This window comes from Felis catus, chromosome B4 (genome assembly GCF_018350175.1).
Source record: "Felis catus isolate Fca126 chromosome B4, F.catus_Fca126_mat1.0, whole genome shotgun sequence".
In the NCBI taxonomy this organism is placed as follows: domain Eukaryota; kingdom Metazoa; phylum Chordata; class Mammalia; order Carnivora; family Felidae; genus Felis; species Felis catus.
Genome location: NC_058374.1, coordinates 35546325 through 35564566, shown reverse-complemented (window position 1 = coordinate 35564566; position 18242 = coordinate 35546325). Strand labels below are relative to the sequence as shown.

Here is an 18242-nt window from a genome sequence, read left to right as displayed (position 1 = left end):
GCCTGATTATGGCAGCCATGATTGAATGGGAGCATACAGGAGAAAAGCATAGTAGTACAGGGGGGAAATGGAGAGGGAATTTTTGCAACTCAGAATAACTTTGTAAACAGTGAAGAGCCTGTTTTACTCTTTAAAAAGATTCTAAAATTTAAGTTTTAACAAAATGTCCTGATCATTTTCTCAGTTTAACAATGACAAATAAGACAATTTGAATTTCCAGACATTTGCAATACAGAATGATACAAAGTCATGGTTTATTTAAAAGAAATATTAGAAGAGAAACTTTAGAGGAAACTCAGCAAATTATAGTCAAGTTATAATGTTCAGGCAATATTAGGGGATTCCTTTTGTAAGCCAAGTCTCCACTTTGAGGAATTAGTTACAATAACGAATTTTGCAACATTTGGGCATCATGGTTCAGAATAGGATTTAAACAGTTAGGGAACAAGTTATTTAGAAAGTCTTATGCAACTTGCAGGGATTAATCAGATAACCTGTTGGAGTTTCCAGATCTTGACTTTACAGAGTTCTGAAGTGAACCCCATGGGGTTCTAAAATCTGGAAGGACTGTCTTGCCCCATCTTCAGTGAAATGAGCAGCAAGGACAAGGCACATATATAAATTTTCCTAATCTCTGATAGTCCATTTTAAGTTACTTACATATAGTATAAAAGAGTTAAATTTAATCATTTTCTGTGTTGCTTGTTCCCAGTTAAAGAAAAGATAGGAACTTATTCTAGCCACTAGAAAGAGCCTGAAATGTCCACCATTTTGCTGTTGTCTACTCTTCTAGATGCCTGACAAAAATTATATGCCAAGCAAACTCTTTTAGTAACACTGCCCTTTCCTCACCCCCACTTTCATCCCTGGGTCACAAGAGCTCCAGGCTCTCAAGTCTTGTCTTCAGCAAGACGTTAGTAAATCTGCATAGAGTTTGTCTCTGCTGTTCTACCAACCTATCAGTCAAATGTCCTTACCATGTGAAATGGACTGCACTAAGTACTGTGAGTCTATAGCAAAGTGTAAGACATAGTCTTTTTCCCTCAAGGATCCTATGATCTCACTGGAGAGGCAAGAACCATATACTAAAAGATAACTGACAGTATGGGGAAATGAGAAATCATTTCTTTTGGGTAACCTTTGCTGGCTCCTCCACCCCTGACTAGGAGGCCCTTTGGTGTGTTCCTGTGGCACCTCTGTGAAGCCTGCCTTGGTGGTAAGCAAACTCTTTCATTGCTTACAAGGGTCTTTAAGCATGAGTTTTATGCAAAGACTGTCTATCCTGTTAACTATTGAATATCTATTACCTATCCCATGATAGGTGTTCAATACTTATTTCCTTAATGTATAACTAAAATGAGTAATGCAGACAATAAGTGTGACAGGAGTACTAAGTCTGGGAAAACTAGAAAATTTCACCACGGAGAAGCTGGGACTTGAGCTAAGCCCGAAAGAATGGCAGGACATAGGAAGGGAAGGTCCTGGCAGTTGTGGGGACAGTCCATGTAGGTGGAAAGGCAAGAGTAAGGCCCAGAATTAGGAAAAGGTAAGGAGGATCCCAGGGTGAGTGAGCGGAACTTTCCTATGGGGATGCAATGATACAGAATTTTGAAGAAGTAGATTAGGCACATTCATATCCACCTTTCTGTCCTATGTCTACATATGGGAACTTCTATTTCTAGAGTAAATGACTTTTGTGCTTAGTGTGAAGGGAACATGAATAGCAGGCAAATTTCTCCTCCCTATTTTATCATTTAATTTCTATATCCTCCGTGTGTATGTAAACACACAAATAAATTTACACATTCTAATAAATCATTACATTTATTATACAGTAGGAAGTGTTGCCAGGAAACCAGTTGTCAAGCAAAGCTATATTTTGAAGAGTGGGAGGTGTATAATTATCTTTAAATACTTTCTCTGGATAGTAATTACCCCCACCCCCACCCCAGCCCAAATCCATGTGACTCCCTTGAATGGATGTGCACAGGAACAGCACATTTAACAACCACTACCCTATCCAACAGCCACTCCTTCAGCGAGTCAGGCAGTTCTAGACCCATGGGATAGGCCTGACTATGTGGTACCTCGTATCCCAAACTCGGGACAAGAGGAACTTAATCAAGTTCTCAGTATTAAACTGACTCCAAGTCCATTTTTATATACTGTAAAGAAATACAAACTTGATTCTTTGGACTCTGAATCACAATTATCAGTGATTTCTGTAACATAAAATTATATCTATTTAAAATATTCTTTGAAACTACAGTGTAAGCTATTTAAGACCAGATAGAAGTTTGTCCTGAAAATTCATTTTTTAGGAAAAAATTGCACCAAATTTTTCTACAGTATTAATAACCACAATAATAGGGAAGAATCAGTGTCCTGTCCTGTCAAGATAAGACTCCTCAGTACCGAGAGCTGGCAAACTCCAGAGGACCACCAAGAACCCCTTGTCCCACTCCTTTGCCCTTCTCCTCAGCCTCCCTCATCTTCATTCTTACCCAGGGTGGTATGTCTAGGAAGATGTAAGCCTCCCTACGTGCATTTTGAAACCTTAATTTTCTGACCCCAATGCATTTCTTCTCTATGCAGTGAATTACCCCCAAGTAGCATGTAAGTATCCCCTACAAAGAGATAGCACACACTAGAGATGGCATTCAAGTACCCATGATGAGGTAGGGTCAGATCAGAACACTATGTGATTAATTCTTCCTTCCCTCCCTGTTCTGCAAGCCAAAAGCTAAGTTCTGTCTGCAGTTCTGAGGAAACAGTTCTCTTCTTAAATGTACTTCTCACTTTTCTAGTCTCCTAATGGATTTTAACAAAGAGTTGGTAACAGGATTTTCCACAGACAGTAGGTAGAAAATACAGAGTGAAAACATAAATGAAGTCAAGCTGTCTTGAAAGTCAGTTTGGGGGTGGGTGGATGAATCCATAGCAGCAAGGATCTGCATTTCTAGAAACGTAGAATACAGATGTGAATACAGATATTCATGGACTATTGTTCCAAGATGCTTCTTTGTTCCTTCCCTGCCTTCTTTATTACCCACACAGGGGCACTGCTTTCTGACTGCCTGTTGGGTCTCTCTATATACATGACCTGCAAGCACTTCAAATCTATTTCCTGAGCTGGGCGCCCCTACTTTCCCCTCATAGCAACCTCCCTGCCCAGAGCACTGCTTCTCCTTGTCTGTACCTATATTGGCTAGAGGTGCCACTCTCCAAATCACCCCAGCTAGAAGTTTTGGCTGTCTTTCCATACCTTTCTCTCTTACCTTGCACATCCAGTCAAGCTCAAAGTCCTATTGATTCTGCCTCCAAAATTGTGGAGTGTCAACTCAGTGTCCTCTTTTCCATTAATAAAGCTACTGCCTTCATCATCTCCAGCCCAGATGGTCAAAAGAATATTTCTCATACTACCTCTGATCTAGAAGTTGTTTTGTTGTTTAGTTGGTTTTCTAAAATCAAATTCCATCATTCTCTCTCTGGAAATCATTAAGGTGTCCTCTGTAAGTCTCCCTCCCAGGCACTTCTCCACGATCCCTTCCTTCTCTCCTTTGTTGCTACTGTCAGCATTTATTAAATGTTTGGTCAATGGAACTACCAAACATAGCTATGTATTTTCTCTGTATCTAATAAGGATGAAATTTGGGAAAGCTATAAACTCCTGCACCATAGAATTTAAAAATGTGAGTGACTCCTTGGTTTAATCTAGCTTAATGGTTCTCAATCATGGTTATAGATTAGAACCCTCTGGGGAGCTTTAAAAAATACCCAGCCCCCAGAGAATCAGATTTAATTGATTTGGAGTTGGAGCCTAGGTACTAGTGGAAGGTTATGATTGTTTTTTTAAGCTTCCCCAGGTAATTTTATGTACAGCCAGGTTTGAGAATCATTGACAGAAGTCCCTAACCAAGAGACCAAAGGAACATTTTAAGGACCATAGCTAAGCTTCCAGGGTTCCATGTGCTGTTGTATGAACTAGTATGCAGAGATGTGTGTGCATGTATGCGTGTGTGCGTGTATGCTCTTTTCTGAACAGAGGATCTAAACATTCATCAGAGTCTGAAAACATTCCATAACCCCATAAAGGCAAAGAACCTCTGATCCAGATTCAGCTCTTACACTTTACAGATGAGGCAGCATCTGGGCGAGAGACTGGGCTGGGGTCGGGGGAGAACCAAATCTGGCTCTGCCACTGTGTGATATTAATCAAGGTATTCAACCTCCATGGCCCTTAATTTACTCCTCCTCAAAATCAGGATAACACCTGCTTTTCAGGGTTATTTAAAGAATTAAAGAGAAGGCATGGAAAGTGCCTAATATGGTAACAGGCATAGATGAAGTTTCATTAATGGTAGACATTACTAGTCCTATTCCTACCATCACTACTAATAATTCTCCTAATACTTGCAATATAATTTTGAATAATGCTATTATTATAAAAAAATATCTATTTATACCAGATGCAATATATGGTGTATATATATATATATATGTATATATATATATATATATATATATATATATATATATATATATGGATTTTATTGATCTGCACAACAACCCTGTGAGCTTGGCCCTATTCCTGTTTTACAAATGGGAAAAATCAAAGCTTACAAGGGGCAGGGCTACACCTGAGGCCACACAAGTGACAGATCCTGGTTAACTTGGCATGAAGCTTATCTGTTTGCCACCAGATTGTACTGCTCTGGTGAGGCCAAGTCCCTTAAGGGAAGAAAGGAAACCACTATGGTACCTTTCATATTGGAAAAAATCTGAATTTCACAGTCACCTCCCTCCTCATCCCTCTCTCCTTGCTCCTTTTCCAGCCGCTACTGGCGTCGGTGGAATCGGTTCTGCAGAAGAAAGTGTCGTGCTGCAGTCAAGTCTAATGTCTTCTACTGGCTTGTGATCTTCCTGGTGTTCCTCAACACACTCACCATTGCCTCAGAACATTACAACCAGCCCCACTGGCTCACGGAGGTCCAAGGTGAGAGGCAGCCCCTGGCACTATCCTGCTTTACTCTTGTTAACTTAGCCCTAAATCCCAGGGAGGGAATGGTCACAGGCACAAGGTTGATGGGAAAGTTGCCAGTGGCCGTGGTGCTCTTGGCAGGCACCATGCTGGAGATACCAAGGGCCTGACAGCTTGCAAGCCCCAAGCCCCATAGTAAAATGTGCAACCTCATTATAAACAGATGTGGCTCACCTGTGTAGGCCCACACCATCTGTCTACCCCAACAGTCACCGTTGGGTCCAGGTGACAAGGACACATGCTGCCCCCTGTTTGGCTATCTCAACCCTTGGCTGCCAACTTCCCAGAATGGATTTCCAATACGATAGTCTGCAGGTGGACCTACCAGAACGTGTGAGGATGAGGTGAGCAAAAAGCCAAGAAAGAGGACAGTAGTGGCCTGAGCACGAGTTGCTGTCCTCAATGGGCAGTTAGTACCCTTCCCTGAACCCCTAGAAGAGGACCTCCTTAGCCAGTGCCTCAGCTCCATGCCCAGGAAGTCAGGCAGACACAGGGGCTGCATTCCAGAATGCTGGGAGGTGGACAATCTCCCAGTGTAGAGGGCAGATGGGTGACTTGTCTCCCCCTTTTGGCTGATTGGTTTGGGCAGATTATTTACCTCTCAGAACCTCACTTCTCATCTCTGAAAAGCTGCTGGAAGGAATAAAGAAGATCAGCACACAAAGCCTTTGATGCATGGTAGATCCTCGATACATATTTACTGTGATTATTACTAGATACCCCTTTCTTGTCACTTTGGCCCCAATTGTTCTGTTCTGGCAGCAACATATGGGAGAGGGGTCCTGGCTGGGAAGGGAAGCATCTGGCTTTTTCTCCAGTGGTGATAATTACTCTTTTCTTTCTCCTCCTCCCCCCTCTCCCCACTCTTACATCTGTGTTGGGATCCTACCCCCTCTCTTGAACCCACCAGACACGGCCAACAAGGCACTACTGGCCCTTTTCACTGCGGAGATGCTGCTAAAGATGTACAGCCTGGGCCTGCAGGCCTACTTTGTGTCCCTCTTCAACCGCTTTGACTGCTTCATCGTGTGTGGGGGCATTCTGGAGACCATCCTGGTGGAGACCAAGATCATGTCTCCCTTGGGCATCTCTGTGCTGAGATGTGTCCGGCTACTGCGGATATTTAAAATCACAAGGTATTTGGTTTCTCACCTCCCTTTGGACCTAGAACTCAGGTAGAAGTTCTTCCAGAAGGCAAGGGAGGCAGAAAGTCCTGGGTGGGAGAGTAGCTGCTGTTTCTTAAGAGGTCTATCCTTGGCTCATATATGATGGAGAGGAATTTTTCTTCATTTAGATGACATATCATTTATAAGTACCTTTGACCACTGCTACCAGAGACAACTCAGTGGCACAAACAAATTTGGGATTTATTTAGTTACATAAAAGAAGTATAGAGGGGCACCTGGATGGCTCAGTCGGTTAAGCATCTTACTCTTGATCTCAGCTCAGGTCATGATCTCACAGTTCATGAGATTGAGCCCTGTGTCGGGCTCTGCACTGATACTGTGGAGCCTACTTGGGATTCTCTATCTCTCTCTCTCTCTCTCTTTCTGCCCCTTCCCTGCTCACATGTGTCTCTTTCTCGCTCTCTCTCTCAAAATAAATAAATAAACTTTAAAAAAAAGTGCAGAAGTGGGCATCCCAGGTTAACTGAAGAAGACAGAGACCCTGTCCTTTTTTTTTTTTAATGTTTATTATTTTTGAGGTGGGGGAGGAGCAAAGAGAAAGGAAGACACAGAATTTGAAGCAGGCTCCAGGCTCTGAGCTGTCAGTACAGAGCCCAACCTGGGGCTCAAACCCACAAATGCAAAATCATGACCTGAGCCAAAGTCAGATGCTCAACTGACTGAGCCACCCAGGCACCCCTCCCTGCTGTCCTTTGCTTTGACAGCCTTAGAACCACCTTCCATTCTCTGGGTCAAAGCAAACACCCATCCTGGCTGAGTCAGCCCTTCCAGAGCTCTTTGAGAGATCTTACCAAAGGATCTGTTCTCATGGCCATCCCAACTGTTCGAGAGACTGAGCAATGTGGTCTTTTTCCTGTGCATGTGCTGCTGAAAATGCAGTCCAGTTTCCTTAACTGAGTAAGGATGATGGCTATCATGGCACAGATGGCTTTCACCCCTCCTTCCTCACATTCACCCCCTCTCCGTCTGCCTGTCCATCCACCCACCCAAAGACTACAGTCTCCCCAGCTCTTGGGGTCAAGCAGTGATTCTCATGAAGAGGAGGCATGGGCGGGGGCATGGGGCCAGGCAGCATGCTCTAGGACAGTCATTTCGACTGTGCTGTGACCTATTTGAGTGGTGAAATCAATTGATTGAATCACAACCATCATTTTTAAGCAGATTTATTGACATATAATTTACATACTATAATTCATGCCTCTACAGTGCACAGTTCAGTATTTTTCTGTACATTTACAGAACTTTGCACCCATCACCACAATTTAGTTTTAGAACATTTTTATCACCCCAGAAAGAAACCCATACCCACTCCTCATTCTCCCCACATTCCTCCCAGCAGCAACCAATAAAATTTACTTTCTATTTCTGTAGATTTCCCTATTCTTGACAATTTCTATAAGTGACATCATGCAGTCTGTGGTGTTTTGCGACTGGGCTTCTTTCACTTATGTAATGGTTTCAAGATTCACCCATGTTGTACCATGTGTCAGTACTTTATTCCTCTTTATGGCTGAATAATATTCCATTCTGTGGATACGCATTGTGTTTGTATGTTCATTCATCAGTTGATGGATATTTGGTTTATCTTTACCTTTTGGCTACTATGAATAATGCTGCTATGAATATTCATGTGTAAGTTTTTGTATGGATTTGCAGTTTCATTTCTCTTAGATATATACCTAGGACTAGAATTTTTAGGTCATCTGATAACTGCACATTTAAGATTTTGAGAAACTGCCAAACTGTTTCCAAAGAGACTGCACCATTTTGCATTCCCGCTGGTGATGTATATGGGTTCCAATTTCTTCACATTCTCATTTTCCGTGAAAGATTTAAATAGAATAGGAAACTCTCAGAAGGCCTCACATGAACATAAGCATTGTTTCTTAAAAATCTTTGAGATATATGTCTGAGTTGCAGTAGGTTGTGGTCAACCTTGAAGGGACATATCAGAAACATGTGAAAGGGAGGAGGCTCAAACTCTGACAAACCTCCTCTTTGTAAGAGTCTCTGCTTTGGGATCCCAACTGATAATAGGGTCACTGAAGCCATCAGTTGTATTGTATTGGGAAAAGAGGGAGTGGGCTCAGTATCTTTCATTCAGGGATTTGAAGGTAACCATACCTGCTTGATGTGTTCTGAACATGGCTGTATGAGTAGTCAGGGCTTGCAACACTGCCCTCGGTTTGTTGTTCTCTTTATGGCTCTCTCAGCAGCCGCCAGCACACATTCCTGGGGTGCTGTCGAAGGTCAGATGAGAGAAGGCATTTAAACAGTGCCAGGCCCAGGGACACTCAGCAGCCAGAAGACTTATTATTAACCTGTTTATTATCTTTGTTGTTATTTGGAGGGCAGAGAGGTGGGGCCCTGAGAGCCACCTACACATATACAGTCTCTTACTTCTGTTTCTCTCCCATGTTCCTACTATGCATCAAGCTCTGAGAGATAAGGGAAGAGAGGTATGGTATGACCTGAACCCAGGAGAAGTTTAAAGTCTGGCTAGGGAGATGGAGTTTGTGCATATGAAACCATTGAAATAAAATCTAAGACAGAATAAAATGAGCTGGCAAATGTTGGGACAAGGATGGGAATACGTGCTATTAGAAGTTGGGAAAAGGAGAAAGTCCCTGGGGAATGTTTAATGTCACAGGATGGACTTCAAGGACATGCAGAATTTAAACCCACAAGTTTAATGTTCCTGAGCAAACACCTCCCTCCCCTCACCCCAGAAAAAACTCTTTCTGTATGCCCTGAATATCTTGACATTACAGAAAACCCTTGGCTTGTTACTAAAAGTAGTAGAAATATAATAACAATTATTGTTAATATGCATCAGTACTTACTCTGTGCACCTAGTGTGGTCTGGCTTTTTTCACTTGACTCATCCTCACAATTAACTGTAAGAGAGGGTCAGAGGAGTGTACTATTATCATGATTCCCATTTTATAGATGAGGAAACTGTGGTTTAAAGATTTAAGTCACTTACCCAAGCCACACAAACTGCTCAGGGATGAATCTGGGATTAAGTAGCAGATCTGTGTCTGACCTCAGGTTCTGTGCTCCTAACCATGACCATGAACTGTGAAGTTGACTGCTGAACTGTCTTGTCTTTATCCCAGAGGTGTGCCTTAAAGGATTTTTACATATGGATTCTTGTTGTTGGATATTTGCTGATTCTACCTGTTCCTCCTTGGGTCTGGTAAAAGCTATTTTTCACTTGGAGTTTTCAGTGCCTCCTAAATAGTTCTCAAAAGTCTATGTGTTTGGGGGTTTGTTTTTGCTTTTGTTTTTTAGATTCCTATAGAAAAGAATTCTTGTTCCTAGATATTGTCATAGAGTCTTGAAGAGATTTGACATTCATTCTATTTCTAATCAATAATTTATCTACTTCTAAGCTGAAACTATTGCCAAGAAGCCATTTTAAAAAAATCTGTCTTTGTCAGAGAGCTTCCCATAGTCCCTCCAAAAGAAAGATTAGTGGTATTTCAGATCTCTGTAAAGTCTATAAACAGAATAATTTCATTATCTAATTGGAAGTTACTTTGGCAAAGGCCATCATCTTCCTGTTTTGCAAGCCTCCAACCCCTCGGGTGCTTTTGGAAAACAACATAGAGACTATAACTATGTGGGGAATCCCATGCCCCTTCTGAACCTTGTCTCCAGTATACTCCAGTGACCAAGAAAATGCCTAAAATATGGTCTGGGAGTGGACATCTGGTCTCTAGAGATGGGTCATCTTGAGATGGTCCTGTCATCAAGCAAGCATATTTCTCTATCTTCTTTTAAAACCTCTTAGAGAAAATTTTGTAGTATCTCAGTATTATTAGTATGTTAAAAAAGCATTTTTTCACAGTGCATTCTGACCCAGTGATTGTGATTCTCAGACACAGTTAAACTCAATAAGAGCTCATGAAGGACCCACACCTCTAGAGATTTCGACCAGCAACTTCTAGAGAGTTCCATACTGGTAATCCAGTGACCTCACTTTGAGAAACGCTGGTCTAATTTCCTGCTGCTGTCCTTTGTCCACTTCCCTGTCTTAAAATATGGACCTTCATATACAATTGGAAACCTTAATTCTTTCATCTGCTTTCCCTTCTCTATACTGTAGCCCCTAATCATGTTAAGATTGTACTTTGATTGTTCCTGACTGGGAAAACATATAATGATAAAGAGCTACTATGAATTCAGCAAAGTCTTTAAATTATTTTAATTTTATTAATTCCTATACACTTGTATACATTTGAAAAGTGGTAATGTACACACAAGATGACTGTCTATTTATCTAGAGTGCTGTAATGTTTGGTGTATCCATGGATTTGTGGACGCCTTTCTAAAATTCCAAGCTTCCCTTACCTCACCCAAGACCTGCACTCTGAGTTTGGAATACTGACCTAGACTAAGAACCCTCAACCATGATGTCAAGACACAATGGTATGTCCAGAGCAGTTGAACAGTGCATAGCAATAATTTGTTATTATAGGAGATGAAATACCAAAGTTTATGAACAGTTAGTTTTCTAAAAAGTAAATGCAAATAAATTCAAGATTGTTCCTGTAACACCCTCACTGTTGGTCATTTGCATTCCCAAATGCTTTTATGAATGGGCAAGAATGGGCTAGAGTTACCACTCTTCATGTTACCTGAAGGGAGCAGAAGTTTTTGATATATGATGAATATGAATATGATACATGAAGGAAATGAATTTTCAGCATGCCTATTTTTGTGTATTTTGTCAAAATCTGAGAATTCATTAGAGAGTATACTGTGCGTATGAATACCATCCATCCTACATGTCTCATAAAAAAAAAAAAAGAAAGAAAGACTGGGAACCCTGCACTGGACTGTAAATCAGTTGACTACTGAGTGTTAATAATATTGGGAGTGGTAAATTACCACTAAATTATGAAATAGGGAAGGCAAGATTCCTGCCTCAGTGAGAACAGAGAGGCATACATGTGGCCAAAATATTTGTCATCTTTTGATACATTACCCATGACAGTGGGCCTTCCAGCCAAGTAATAGATTGGATTCTTTCTCCTGCTTTGAGGTTTTACAGGGCTCTTGAATGTTGCCAGTTTTTAATATCAAGTATGTCTACTCTTTGTCAGTCCAGTCTGACTTATTCTACAGGGAGGAAGAAAGACCTCAGTTAGACTAAATCTGGATGTGATTTCAATTTACTAATTGCATTTCATTTTTTATAAAGTTTGTTTTTAAATGCACTGAAATCCCTCCAGCCCTTGCTGTTTTCTCTCTTAAACCTTAAATCCATTTCTTTCTCCTACTGCTCCTCCCCTGTGGCTCCCTTCCCAGGCCCTGAAATGTGAGTTTGGGCTGACTCAGCATAGACAGATTTACAGATGAATCATGACCACATATGGGCTCCATAGAGCCCCAAGGTGAGAGCCTTTCGCAAATTCTCCAGGCTCTAAATGTCTCCATTTCAACTGCCAGAATCTGACCATGAGCATCAGATCCACCTCCACACTGCCCTGACCCTCCCCACTCTAGCCCTCCTCTTCTCAGGACACTGTGGAGGCTCTGAGCTCCTTACGGACCATTATTAAAGAGATATGTTTGGCATCTGCCCAGTTCCCAGGCCAGAGTCTATGGAGAAGGCAGCTCAGACTCAAGAGCCTGCTCACTGCCTTCAGCATGAAGGGTGGTTATTCTCTGGAATGGTGACTGGCTGGTATTATCTACTGGGGATTAAGAAGACCCAGATGAGGATGACTTGAATGTGTTCCTTCCCTAACCCTGACACATCTGGTACAGGGGCCCACTAGTGAACCCTGAGTAGCTCTGCGGTCCAGGAGCTCAGAGGAGCACAATCCCAAGGCAATCCCAAGATGAAGACCAGATGACCTTGCCAGCATGACAGGGTTACATTCCCCTACTGGGAATGTATTCTCAGTGCAACCAAGGCCTCTTATGCAAACAGAGAATACAAGACCTTTGAACTTGTTATCCAAGGCAGGGTTTGACTCTAAAGCAAAACACATAAACTGTGCATTCTCCTAGAATGGAAGGGGCAGAGGTAGATATCAGCAGGAACTAAACTGGTAGATTTGGCCTTGAGCTCCAAGCTGTCCCAGACCCTGACCACGATAGTATAGAATTCTCTGGCTCTTCCTGGACCAGCACATACCTAGTTCAGCCTCCTACCTCACTAATCCTTCCAGGCTCTATTGTGTCTTACAGAACCAGAGGCCAACTTTACTGAAGGGCTAGTCCTTGTACACCCACCTTGTACATCCCTGTGGCAAAGCTGAGCTTCCTCCTTGAATGAACCTTCTGTGCTTCGCCCAGTTATCTTATGTGACCTGCATTTCTCCTCCCTTCCTTAGGAATAGTGTATAGAAGCCTCATACCACACAGATTCACCACATGAAATTTGCTTTATAAATATTCTACCAACAATAGATCACTACCACCAACACTGAGAGGAGTTTTATTTTGGAGAGGGTTAGGGTGTTTTTACCCCTCAGGACAAGAAGAGTTGGGACAGGTATAAATTTAGCTATGAACCTCTCTGGAACAGAGAGGAAGTAGAGTGGAGCATTTTCAAAGCACCCTGAAGCTATTAGTACTGTTATTTTGAAGGTCTTTTATTTATAGCAGGCTCGATGCTCTCCTCCATACCTACACTGTAAAGAACCCTGCCCTGAGCTATTTGAAGCAAAAGTTCACAAGATGAAAGTTCCAGTTCAAGCAAGGTTCAGGCCACTTTCTGCCACTAAAGATAAGGGAGAAGTCCACAGGGCCCAAACAGACTTAGCAGAAAGAATGATGGAGATACAATACCCCTGAACACATGGTGGTCATTTAAGCCAAGAGAGGCAGAGGGGAAAGCTAGCAAAAGTGAAGCCATAGTCAGCAAGTGAAAGAATTTAGGTAACAAAGAAATTGTCTGGATCAGAAAACCCTCACGTGCACCCTACTTTAAAGAGAGAACAGTGGGCTAGGTTGTATGGAGGATGGGGTGGGCAAAGACACACTTTGTAGAGAATGATTTAGAGCCACAGGAGAATTGAAAAGTTGAAAGGATGACCATAGCCAGTGGAGTGTCTGAGGATGGTGGGGTGGAGGGAGGGGAGTCTTTAAAGCTGGGCATGTGCATCTGGGGCTGTGAATCCCCAAATACAGAATGAGACTTCTGTGTATGTGGATGTGTGTGTGCACTGTTCTGAAGACGAGATGCTCAGTTTTTCTGTCTCTCTATGAGGCCCGGACATTAAATAGTTTGTTCTGCTGCTGCTCACCTTTCTCCAAAGATGTTCATTTTTGGTGACTGTGTGTGCTTCAGTGGTATTAATTGATTAGGATAAAACCCTCAGATGATTGCTAATATGCCACTAACTCTTTTAGTTTTTATGTCTAGAAGCTAATGTATCTAAAAATGAGAGTGATTCTGAGATCTGAGGCATCGTCTGATCTGCATGTCATGGTGATAACAGCCACCAAGAATCAGATTGACATTAAGGAAGAGAGAGCTTCAGGACTTGCATGGCTGCCAGCATTTCATTTAAATGCTACTTCATGTCACCCTTCCCAGAGGCTGCCACCTGTCACCTACAATTCTCATTGATATCAGTGGTAATGAGGCCCCCGCCCTATCTGCTGCTATCAGCCAAGGCATGGGAGGCTCCAAAATCCAGCTCTTCTCTGACCCCTAATTGTGTTCTTTGCCACATCAGTTCAGCAGTCCCTTTGTCTCAGTCCTTTAGAGAGCACATAAAACGTCTCCAACCATGTGCACATTAGGGATGGACACCTTCTGTTCAGCAAGCTGTATGCCCCTCGTAATGCCAGACTACTGGCACCAGCTCTCCTCCCTTAATTCTGCTCCAAAGGAACAGAAAGTACAGGTGGCAAGCCAGCTACAGGGCAGACCCCACCTTGCCCCTATTGAATGGAAAGCAACTGGAAGTTGAAGATAAACAGCATAAACAGCCATTTGTTTCTTTGTCTTCACTGTGTCTTAACTGTGTGACTGGTCCTAAATGCATTATCTTTTCAGTCTGGGTGTTTTTCATGAGGAAGGTAGGATGCCATCAGTTTATCTGGTTGTAGTTTGTCCCTTAAAGTCTGGTTCAAGCCCTTCAACCCACAACCATTGGTTTTCAGCCACCAGGATGGGAGTTCTTCCACAAAGGAGACACATGTTCACAGAACTCTTTGGGAAATCCTACTGCAAGGGTCTCAAAGCCATAACAACCCTATCTTCTATACATAATCAACTTTATACATAATCACTTTCAACCCTATACATAATCACTTTTTTCTTTTTTTGTTAAGATATAATTGGCATATATATTAGCCATTATATATAACATTATATTAGTTTCAGGTGTACATAATGATTCGATATTTGTACACATTGCACAGTGATCCCCACAATAAATCTAGTTAACGTCTGTCACCCTAAATAGTTTCAAATTTTGTGTGTGTGATGAGGAATTTTTAAATTTACTCTCTTAGAAGCTTTCAAGTATACGATACAGTATGATTAACTATAGTTACCATGCTATCCATTCCATCCCCAGACTTATAACTGGAAGAGTGTAAATTTGACCCCCTTCATCCAGTTTGCATATCCCCCAACCCCAATCACCTATCTATTCCCTTAATACATAATAGTGGACTTAATGTCAGGCAGTGGAATAGTCAGGAATCTCAAAAACTCTACCCATGAACTTAGGGAAGTTATAGGAAAAGAAATGATGTGAGAGAGGTGTTTTCAGGCAAAGTATGTTTGACTTAAGTACATGTGTGAGAGGCCACCACCACCCCACCCCTTCTCCTGACACACATACACAGAACTATCTTGTAATCCCATGTCCCTTGCTTTCCCCTCCAGTAAGTATAAATGTGTCACATTTATAGTAAGATTCATTCGTCCATTCAACAAAATATTCATTGATCACCTCCTTTGACTAGCCATTGTTCTAAGCACTAAGGATACAAACAAAGCAAGTGAATTCCCTGCTCTCATGGACATTACATTCTCATGGCAAGTGGTAATGAGTATATTAAATAGTGGGAATAGGAGATAGATGTGGTCAAAGGAGGACCACTGTAGTGAGGGGACATTTGAACAGAGGCCTGCAGGGACTGAAGAAGTGAGCCACACAGAGTTCTGGTGGAAACCTCTGTATACAGCAGAAAAACAGGGACCAGGGCAGGAGTATGCATGGAGGCTGGGGGAGCAGCGGGGGACCAGTGGGCTGGAGCAAAAGTGGTGGGGAGAGTGGGAGGAGATGAGGTCACTGAGGCAGTAGAGGCCAATTCCGCATGATCTGTTAGGCCTTCCAATGGGAAGCAAGGGCATGAAGCAGTATTGAGGTTTAATGTGACTTACATTTAACAGGGCCTCCTGCTGCAGTGGTGTGGAGTACATAGATGATTGTGTACTTCCCATTGCATGGTGTCAGGAAGTATGTAGCATCAGTTTGTCTCGTTATTGGTGATTCTAAGTGTAGAAACTTGGTTAAGTGGGTATCTGCCAGATTTCTCCACTGTTGAGGTACCCTTTCCCTTTATGATTAATAAGTAATCTATGGAGTGATATTTTGAGAGTATGTGAATACCCTACTCCCCAGTGACCTTTCACCTAGTGGTTTTAGCATCCATGATGATCATTACTGAATTCGTTGCTAATGCTAAATGGTTATTTTTTTAATTTTATTTATTTATTTTGAGAGAGAGAAAGACAGAGAGAGAGAGCGGGGAAGGGGCAGAGAGAGAGGAAGAGAATCCTAAGCAGGCTCCATGCTGTCAGCACAGAACCTAATACACAGGGCTTGATCCCACGAACCCATGAGATCATGACCTGAGCCAAAATCAAGAGTTGGCCTCTTAACCAACTGAGCCACCCAGGTGCCCCCAAAATGGTGATTTTCTGATTCTATCATTCATTCATACATTTGTGTTATCCATTTGACATATTCTATAAAGGAAACCTCTACCTCCTTTTTTAAATATCGATAGATTTACATTGTTTTTCAGTATGTTATAATCCATTACTATCAATTAAAAAAAAAGTATGGTGGAGCGCCTGGGTGGCTCAGTCAGTTAAGCATCTGACTTCAGCTCAGGTCATGATCTCGCAGTTTGTGGATTTGAGTCCCCACATCAGTCTCTGTGCTGACAGCTCAGAGCCTGGAGCCTGCTTCGGATTCTGTGTCTCCCTCTCTCTGCCCCTCTCCTGCTTGTGCTCTGTCTCTCTCTGCCTCTCAAAAATAAATAAATGGTAAAAAAAAAAAAAAAGTATGGTGCATTTGAGGGCTTTTTACCTGAGATGCATGTAGTGTGGAGAAAGGCTGCAGGGAGCAAGTGTTGAACAGGGAAACCTGTCAGGATGTGGGATTGCTGGCTCGGCTGGTGACAGAGTATGGGAAGTGGCCAGATTCAGGCTTTGCTTGGAATATGGGACCACAGAGCTTGCTGATGTGGGGTCAAGAGAGACTTCAGGATGACTGCAAGTGTTGTGTCTTGGACCAGAAACTATGGGAGATGATGGGGTTGGAGCTCTGTCATTCCACACATCTCATGTTGTGAGCCCATCCCTGGCTGACCAAGAGAAGTGCAGACTTTCCCTGGATACCTCGAGGGACATGGGGAAGCGTGAGAAGAGTCCTCACTTTTAGTCAAACACTCCACCCATTGCCTGCCCCTCTGACCATTACAGCCCCATACCTGCTCCACTGCTGGCCCCCCAGGGCACTCACTATCTGCCATCTTTCATGCCCAATGTTTCCAAAGAGTTCTTCTCCACTAGATGACTCATTTTGTTTCTCTACCACAGCCTCCACTTTCCCAGAACTCCAGGCACTCCTCCCACATCCCCTTTCCTCTCTGCCTCCTGCCTGCTCCACTCCACCAAACCTCTGTCCAGTCAGGGGCCTCCTTGTCTGGCTTCCCATTGGGTCCCCATGGCTGTCACACACCTCTGAATCTCAGTTGTGAGCCTGGTTTGAGTTATTTCCCTCATGTCCATGTGCCTCATGAAAATTAAGGCTTCAACCTTCTTTGACCATAAAGGCTTTTCCAGAATATTCCATGACAGTTGAACACACAGGAGATCTCTAGGGGGCTCTGTGACCTTAATCCATATATACTCTTCCCTCTGATACAGCTGGAAAATCTTGTTATAAATATGCTCTAAAGTTACTGGTTCCTAAATACCAGTCTACTGACAAGTTTTGAGTGGTAGAATGAAAATCACTCAAGTCCCAGCACCAGAGATTATGATTTCATGGTTCCAGGGTGAGGCCTGGGAATCAGTATATACAAAATGACCAAACTCCTCTGCAGTTTCCTCTCCAGTGTGGGAACACTGCCCTAAATGTAAGAAGGACAGGTATCCTAGCCCCAGAGAGGTTCTCTTACTTCTGGCTTTAAGCAGAGCAAATATTACAATCTCTAGCCTATTGGGGTGACAGTCTCTCACAGTAATACTAGTTTGGACAGAATTTATCTGAGAACAAAGATGGGGAGAATGGAAGAAAAAAACTTCTGATCTTTGCCTTCAAGAACTCAGAGCCTATTTGGAGGAGATGAGACTGTCACAAATGAAAAACACTGAAGAGCATTTATAGAACAGATACAAATAAATGTATATTAATATTCTGCAAACAGAGGAAGAATGGCTGGCAGGCAAAATAGAGGTAGAGAACGGCTGAATTTGTGAAGGAGAAAGGAGCATTAAAGACGCCAGGCTGGGAAGAAGTTCACGTTTACATCCAAACTGTTGGCCCATCTGCTTCTTTCACCTAATATGGAACTATTCTCTGGAGAGAAGTACCCAAGCTGGGGGTGCAGCTATGAGGCTATAATGGGGGTGGTTTGCATGTCACTCTTTTAAGCAGCAAAAGCAATTCACTACATATATTGGTAATAAGCTGGGAATGCCTTAAGTGGAGGCAGTCAAGACTGTGACCTGGAAGGCAGACAGGCCAGAGGTGGAGCTAAGGAAGTGAGATTTCTCAGTTGCACATGCTCCAGTTAGA

The 18242-nt window shown here is 42.6% G+C and overlaps 1 protein-coding gene across 40 annotated transcripts in view; it reads left to right on the top strand.

The window, feature by feature from the left end:
- The window catches only part of CACNA1C (calcium voltage-gated channel subunit alpha1 C), a 753388-nt gene that overhangs the window by 616930 nt on the left and 118216 nt on the right, over positions 1-18242 (top strand). For all 40 annotated transcript variants that reach the window (XM_045061160.1, XM_045061161.1, XM_045061174.1 and 37 more), the window contains 2 exons: positions 4836-4996; positions 5952-6177. In XM_045061160.1, coding sequence (XP_044917095.1) covers positions 4836-4996; positions 5952-6177 — 387 coding nt within the window. The remainder of the gene's footprint in view (positions 1-4835; positions 4997-5951; positions 6178-18242) is intronic.